The 8,617-nt window shown below is 39.4% G+C and overlaps 1 protein-coding gene across 1 annotated transcript; it reads left to right on the top strand.

The window, feature by feature from the left end:
* The first annotated feature begins 323 nt into the window (after nucleotides 1-323).
* On the top strand, nucleotides 324-814 carry LOC112661842 (keratin-associated protein 13-2-like). The gene has a single exon (XM_025449944.2). The coding sequence runs from the start codon at nucleotides 380-382 to the stop codon at nucleotides 812-814; it is 435 nt and encodes a 144-aa protein (XP_025305729.1). The 5' UTR covers nucleotides 324-379.
* The last annotated feature ends 7,803 nt before the right edge of the window (nucleotides 815-8,617 follow it).

Raw genomic sequence — 8,617 nt, 5'->3', positions numbered from 1 at the left:
TAAGTTTATGCAAGTCCATTTGGTGGGATAAAGACTCACAGTCCACGTGGATTAAAAGGGGGAGGATATTCGGAAGTGTGATGACATGGGACTTCAAAGGTCAAATCACAGAGAATTCCTGGGGAAAGACTGAGTAGCTTCTCCCAAAGTGTATCAGAGTGATTAAAACACAATTAACTATGTGAAGATGTGATAAATTAGAGTTAAGCAATAACCGAGAGAGGCATTCTGACATAGGGTGACAAGTGAGGAGGAGGGAGCATCTGGACGGTGACACATTCACGTCTAAGAGTATATATAGCTTGGAGTCCAGACCATGGCATTGAAACTCAGAGCATCTCCTCACTGCTCCTCAGCTGAACTCACATCTCCTTCCAACATGTCCTACAGCTGCTGCTCTGGAAACTTCTCCTCCTCCCGCTCCTTTGGGGGATACCTGCGCTACCCCAGCTCCTCCTGTGGCTCATCCCACCCCAGCAACCTGGTCTACCGCACTGACGTCTGCTCTCCCAGCACCTGCCAGGTGGGCTCCTCCCTTCACAGTGGCTGTCAGGAGACCTGCTGTAAGCCCACCAGCTGCCAGACATCCTGTGTGGTGTCCAGACCTTGCCCAACGTCCTGCTACCGCCCAAGGACCTCCACGCTCTGCAGTCCCTGCCAGACGACTTGCTCTGGGTCTCTGGGTTTGGGGTCTAGCAGCTGCCGTTCCCTGGGCTATGGATCCAGAAGCTGCTACCTGACCTCCTTGGCTTCTAGAAGTTTCCAGTCTTGTTACAGGCCAACTTATATATCAGCTTTCTGTAAATCAACTTGAGTTTCCAGACCCTTTGAGTAAAATTTTTCAGCCTCTACTTAGAGCTGCTACCATAGAGTTTCTCAGGCCTGTTAGCTAAAGCCTCTTATCACCAGCTCTTCACCCTTTGTCTGGCATCAAATACCAGCTGATAGATTACTTCCTTCAGACAGTGAAATTAATGAATGACCACAATATTAAGTGTGTGCCTACAATTTTAAACAATTGGCTCAGAATTACATAGATCTTTCTTACAAAATGTATGGAGGTCCAGTTTTGTTTGACCTAATAAATTCATTCACTATTGAATCTGATATTTTGCATTGTTCTTTATTGATTTTCAAAGTCTGATTTGTAATCTATCTTTTGGGGCCCCAGGCCCTCAGGATACTTTCCCTAGGAAATGGGTTTGGATTTCCCTAGGAAATGGCATCAGCCTGATGCATGGTGAAATTCTCTGGGCAGTGTACTAAGAGTTAATAAGTGTGCATGTCTTCCAAAGCTGGTAGGATTTTTATTATTGAGAGTATGCCCATATAAAGTCAACATTCTCATCATGTTTTCAGTGAGGACACCTTATGCTTATTTGGTTTTGAGGTCACATTTTCAAAACAGTATTGAATTAGAATTTGTCCAGAGATGTTAACCAGGTGAAAAGGCATTTAGAAACTATATAAAATATTTGAATGAATCTAATATATTGACATAAAAAAGAGAAAATATGAAGTGTTTGGGGTTGGAGGACATTATGATTATCTTAAATATATATAAAAAATGGGTTTTTCAGTGTGTGTGTATTTGTGTGTTTATGTGCAAGAGACAGACAGATGGAGTCTTAAAGTTTAAAACTATGAGGAATGGAAGGAGTTTTAAGGAGAAATATTGGGCTTATTATAAAGAAATATAAATTTGTGAATTATAAATTGACAAAATTATTATGACCTCGGTACTTTGAAGCTATTCAGTTTCTCAACAAGTAGATGAATAATCTCATGTTTGTTTGTCTGTTTTAGTGACTTCTGCATTGAACAGGAGATAGGATTAGACAACTTTTGATGTTCTGAATCTTATAACCTATGCAGGTATCCTTGGGATCAACTGCTCAGCAGTAGTAGTGAAAAGTAGACACATCCTTGTAGAATACAAATCTGAGGCAGGCACCCTTTGTGTTTATTTTTAATTTGAGCAAGTTTTTGTCTGAGAGGCTAAACGTAGTACTAGAATTCAGTTATAACTTTTTCGTAACATATTTGGTGATAACTAATCATGAGTGGGAGAAATCACCAACAAAATTTTACTACTTGCTTCAACCACGTGTAATGGGTGTTTATTGATTTGTCTTTCCTGATACCTTTTTCTCAAGCTTTTTCTAACCGAAGCTGAAAGAAGAGGCTCCTTTTCTCTTATATGCAAGACAATAATGGGCTAAGCATGGATGCATGGAAACCAGGTCTTTTGTGCACAGGAACCTGCCGGGAAGACAGAAAATAGAGTAAAGGAGATGCTCCTGGGTGGCTCAGTCGGTGAAGTGTTTACCTTTGGCTCGGGTCATGATCTTGGGGTGCTGGAATAATGTCCCGTATCAGGCTCCTTGCTCAGCAGGGAGTCTGCTTTTCCCTCTGCCCCTCCCCACTTGTGTTCCCTCTCTCAAGTAAATAAATAAATAAATTTTTTTCAAAAAAAGAAAATAGAGAAATAGGAGGGACATAGGAGTTCTTGGTTACACAGGAGCCTCTGGTTTCCATCATTTCTTAAGCCAGCTTGAGTAGCCCTTCATCTACCTTAATTATACAGGCCAATAAAGTCTTCTTTTGGTCTAAATGAATAAAAATAATTTAAAAAAGATTTCTGTCACTCATAGCCAAAGAGTTATAATTAATAAAAATGTGTCATCATTGACTTTGGTATAAATAAACACTTAAAAATTTTTTAGTAAGACAAAAAGATTCTGTGAGTCTGAACCATTACCATTAGCAGTGAGGGTGGATGCATTCTGGAAAAATGTGGAATGAGTAAAATGTAGACTAAGGAAAACATTCGGGAAAGCAAACTCAAAAGGGTCACAGTAGCATGGCCAGTGGGAAGTCCTGTGGTCACAGTCAGCAAACCTAATACAACTAATAGCTTCTATCTTCAAGTAAGGAAGTCACAGGGCCCAACAAGGACTGATGAGTACAGATAATGTTTAAAACTGAGAACAATCCCAAAATGGAAGGAAAGGGTATCCAGTGACATAGAAGGGTCTAGTTCTGGAATGACTTGGAGATTTACCCCCAATATCATGCAATCTTTGAGGTGAGAGGCCAAAAACTGAAACAGAGAGGCAAAGGAGGGGAGAGGAAATGCATACAGTGGCATACTTTTAATATGTACGCTTTTCCAAGTATAACATGAAGATTCAGATTTCAGGGAGCAGACAAAATGAATACCGTTGGTATCCTTCATTCTCGGAATAGTGATTTTTCCCAATATCTCTTTACTGCTAGTTTCTATTTTCCACTTTTCTTTTTCTGCTTTTCTTTTCTCTCTGTTTGTCCCCATATTTCCAGCTCTGCCTCTGCCTCTCTTTCTTATATCTTCATATCCCTTTCCATATCTCTCTGTCCCTCAACCTCTCCATCTTTCTCTCTCTCTCTCCTCCATCTCCATCTCTTTCTATTTCATCTCTCTCTCTCTCTCTCTCTCCCCCCATCTCCATCTCTCCCCCATCTCCATCCATCTCTCTGTCTCTCTCTCCCCCTCCCTTCCTCCATGACTTTTCACCTCTTATGTGCACTCTGCTTTTTTCCACATCCACCCTCTGGTGTCCTATTGAGTCTGGGCACCAGGTAGCACTAGTCAATGTCTGTTGGGTGATGGTGACAGGGTGTGATGGAAGGCTGGGTTCTGTTGTTGGCTAATAAGAAACTAAGAATGGAGAGGGGGAGCTTACTTCTCAAGCTCAGTGTGGTCATTCATAATTACTCTACTTCTTATGCCCTTACTACATTATATGATGTCAGCTCCTTGCTCTGAATTTAGCTCACTAAATATACTTTGCACTTCAACTTGGCATTATAATTCTTTTGTGAAAAATGCTGGGAACTTAGAAAAGACAAAGACTTTTGCTTTTAAAGAGCTAGTTGACATGTATTAGAGGAGACAAACTTCCTCCCATTATCTTGTGTGAAGGGTGGGTGTAAGGGGGATACCAAGGGAGCTTCAGGAAGAGGTAACTGCATAAGCATGACACATCACTTGGAAGAATATTGTGTGAGGTTCAAGGAGGAAAACAGCAAGCTCTTTTTATTAAACTCGGAAATCTGGGCAGCAAATAGATAAGAGATTACATAATAATTAAAAATGAGCTAGTTGCAATCCTACAGGTCTAGAAATAGACAGTAGCAGCACTGATGTTTGAGAAAGCCTGAGCCTCATGTCTGGAATGACGAGATATCATTGATAAAAAAACAAAACAAAGCAAAACAAACAAACAAACAAACAAAAAAACAACCTTCACATTTGATACGCAGGACTAGATCTTTGGGCTCATGTTATTCTTGGGAAGCAAAATTAGTGTGCTTATTTATGTGACTAGGGACTCATTCAGTTGCAATTAACAATCTAATAAAATGCTAACACACACAGGGTAGAGTTCAGGGATGCAGACGATAACTTGAGAGGCACTGTACTCTGAATTAAGGAAACATGAGGTGTTTCTTAAGTTCAAAATACTTAAATACTTTACACAGCTATTCAACAGGAAATCATACATCTCATCATATCTTACCTACCACTGCCCCAGGAGCTCCCCTTATTGCCTCCTTAGGGGTTTTCTGATTTCCTAGTGTTCTGCTATGTTTGTTCTCATCCCATTGATTTGTTTTACTGCAACAACTCATTTTTAAGGAGACATTCACCATCAGAGTTGTGCAAGGGACTGCGTCCCTTTTTTTTTTTTTTTTTTTAAGACTTTATTTATTTATGAGAGACACAAAGAGAGGCAGAGACACAAGCAGAGGGAGAAGCAGGCTCCTCGCAGGGAGCCTGCTGATGGACGCCATCCCAAACCCCGGGATCACGCTTTGGGCCAAAGAGAGATGCTCAACTGCTGGGCCACCCAGGCGTCCCAAGGCAAGGAACTGCCTTCTTAAATTATGTACCCCAGGCCTTTCCTCATTCACCCCAGCCCCAGTCCTGGAGTGCATTTACCTCTACCCTCTAATTACCATGTACGTTGACTGTCACATGCACGCCAGCCAAGCACCGTTGCTTTCTGCAGGCCCCACCACATTTGTGACATGGAGTCTTGGGTCTGGGGACATAATAGTTGTCACTTCTCAGTTACAGATCTTGCCTTTACCACCCAATCTACCTGCTTTTGAAATTGTTTATATATTTTGCCAACCAGTCTGTAGATATAAATTACTTCTCAAACTGCTGCATGGTCATATGTCTCATGCATAGACTACACCAACTTCTGGTGATGTTGAAACCTCTCTACACAGTCACAATTGTCAAATAATGAATATTTCCTTATTGGACTGTGGACTTTTCCTGGATAAAATGTACCTGTTCTAAGGTACCCCTTGTAATTGGACAAGCAACCATCTACCTAGAGAAAAATAAGTTTTTCCCATCACTCCTTTTTTTTCCCCATCACTCTTTCCCTTTGATTCATCCATTAAGAAATTATTAAATTTTAGTAATGTTACATTTGAACGCTTATCCCTTGCAATGAAGTGGATCCTTATAAGCAAGTAGAAAATAATGAAGAAAAATTAGATTGTGGATATTTAACTTACTGGAACCAACATTGTGCACTCTATTATTTTTCATTAGTGTGTGTGGTCTGGTATATCTTTTGGGTGCTCTAGGTTTTAAAGACATATTGATTTTTTGTTAAAAAAAACACTAAATTTCCAACTTAGGAGAATGTTGCTTTATGTAGGTAGACTAAGCTTTTGAAATCTTCTAAGTTTCTTTTGCTTTTATGGACAGAGAAATAAAGCAAATAAAAAATATGTTGGAACTTAGCTTCTACTGCTGGTTCTATGATTAACCAGACCTTGATCTTGTATCCATCATCACTTCTCCGGGTATTACCTTGCATATATGTAAAATGAGATGGTCCTTGATAATTTGTGATCTCTAGTTTCTTTCAGCATTACAGACCTATTCATATTATATGATAATAATGTTCTGTGGGGGTGGGCTGTTAATGTTCCCACTACAGTTTAGATTCTTTTATGTGGCCCACAAAAAAGAGGAACAGAAAGCTAATGTGTAAAGTGGGATGCAATATTAAACAATAGCATTAAGAAATAACTTCAAACAGTAACATCATGATTCACATGTAAATAAAAACCAAAAATGAATGAAATATCTTCCTGAACCCATTAATAAATGAGGGAACCATTGCAAAGTTGCAAGTGGCTTGAAGGAGAATTCAAGGGACATGCTGATGTAAGCTGTTAGAAATGCTGAAATGAATTTACAAAGATCAGTGTAGAGTGGCCACTCTATAGAGTGGAGATTCATGGCACTGGACAGAAATCATTTTCATTTCTATGGACAAGAATAATTTGCATTATTATCAATTTTCTACTACAAAACACATCGAAAGCGATAAAAAGTGTAGATACTCTGAAAGGTGAGCCACGCAGGCCACATAGGAACTCATTCTCAGGTCCCCTAATTCAAAGTCTTTCAAGACTTCTGACAACAGTATGTGAAATCAGAATTGTTAATTGTAAGACATACTAAAACATACAATAATGTTAACAACATTTTTCTTTAATATAGAAAATAAGAAGAGGAAGTTATATACACGAATATGTGGAAGGATCCATTCTTTCAACTTATGCTTTGTGCCTACTTGTGACTTGAGGAAAAAAAAATCACATCCCTATGTAATAATTTACCTTTTAAGTAAAAATTTTATTTATTTATTTATTTATTTACTTACTTACTTACTTATTTATTTATTAGAGAGCACAAGTGGGGAAAGGGGCAGAGGGAGAAGTAGACTCCTTGCTGAACAGGGAGCCCAACAGGATATAGTGTCCCACCCGAGGACTCTGGTATCATGAATCCTGTGATCAGGACTTAAGCTGATGCTTAACCCACTTAGCCACTGAGGTAGCCTAGGGGTAGGATATTTTGACTTGACCTTTCTTCCTGCCCTGCCCCACCACTCACTTCACCTCAGTTGTTATCACTGTTTGATATCATTGCTTGGGAAAAACAAGCTTTACTCCTTTAAAACCTCAGATTAAATTAAATTAAACAACATTTTGTAAACGTTAATAGCCACAACAGAGAGTCCATATTTCAGGTTCACAACTCTTTTAATTTTTCTTTTTTTTTTTAAAGATTTATTTATTTATTAATGAGAGACACAGAATGAGAGAGAAGCAGAGACATGGACAGAGGGAGAAGCAGACTCTTCGCAAGGAAAACTGATGCGGGACTCGATTCTGGATCCTGGGATCACGACCTGAACTGAAGGCTGGCGCCCAACTGCTGAGCCACCCAGGGTCCCTAAATTTTTCTAACATGAAATAGCCGTTGATGAAATAGTTCTCCATCTTGATTGCAGCAATGGTTACATGAGTCTATACATGGGATAAAATCACATACAAATGTACATACACACAATGTGTGCATCTTTAAACTGACAAAAATGACAGTTTTGAGCTAATGTCAATTTCCTGGTTTTGACATGGTAGTACAGTTAATTAAGACACCACTATTGAAAGATACAGATGCAATGAAACGCCGGGACACCTGCACCCCGATGTTTCTAGCAGCAATGTCCACAATAGCCAAACTGTGGAAGGAGCCTCGGTGTCCATCGAAAGATGAATGGATAAAGAAGCTGTGGTTTCTGTATACAATGGAATATTACTCAGCCATTAGAAATGACAAATACCCACCATTTGCGTCGAGGTGGATGGAACTGGAGGGTATTATGCTGAGTGAAATAAGTCAATCGGAGAAGGACAAACATTATATGGTCTCATTCATTTGGGGAATATAAATAATAGTGAAAGGGAATAGAGGGGAAGGGAGAAGAAATGGGTAGGAAATATCAGAAAGGGAGACAGAACATGGAGACTCTTAACTCTGGGAAACGAACTAGGGGTGGTGGAAGGGGAAAAGGGCGGGGAGTGGGGATGACTGGGTGGCGGGCACTGAGGGAGGCACTTGACGGGGTGAGCACTGGGTGTTATTCTGTATGTTGGCAAATTGAACACCAATAAACAATAAATTTATTATTTAAAAAAAAGAAAAAAAAAAGAAAGAAAGAGGCACCTGGGTAGCTCAGTAGATTAAGCATCTGCCTTTGGCTCAGATCATGACCCCAGGGCTCTGGGGTTAAATGCCACATTGGATTCCCTGCTCAGTGGGGAACCTGCTTCTCCCTCTCTATCTCTGTGTGCTCTCTCTCTGTTTCTCAAATAAATAATAAATAAATAAAATCTTTAAAAAAAAGTTGTCACATCAGAGGAAACAGTAACTTTCAAGGGATTCTATGTGTAATTTTTGTGACTTACTACAAGTCTATAATTATTTGCAAAAAAAAACACAGCTAAATGAAAATTAACCATATGTTGACACTATAATTAGACTATCCATTGGTAAGATGTGATACAAGGTTTATACCAGGTATTTCTGGAAGATTCACAGGGACACGTTAATGTCTGTGGCTAAAAGAGACAAGATGCAGTCATCATTGACATATGGAAGTTCTTAATCCATTAAGAGTAGATAATATGGGTTGTAAATGAAGTCAAAGGATTAGAGATTTTTCTTTTCCTCTATGTTTCTTCTTTTTTTCTA

This window comes from Canis lupus, chromosome 31, assembly GCF_003254725.2.
Source record: "Canis lupus dingo isolate Sandy chromosome 31, ASM325472v2, whole genome shotgun sequence".
NCBI lineage: Eukaryota > Metazoa > Chordata > Mammalia > Carnivora > Canidae > Canis > Canis lupus.
The sequence above is the reverse complement of the archived record's forward strand: the minus strand, read 5'-3'. Positions and strand labels throughout refer to the sequence as shown.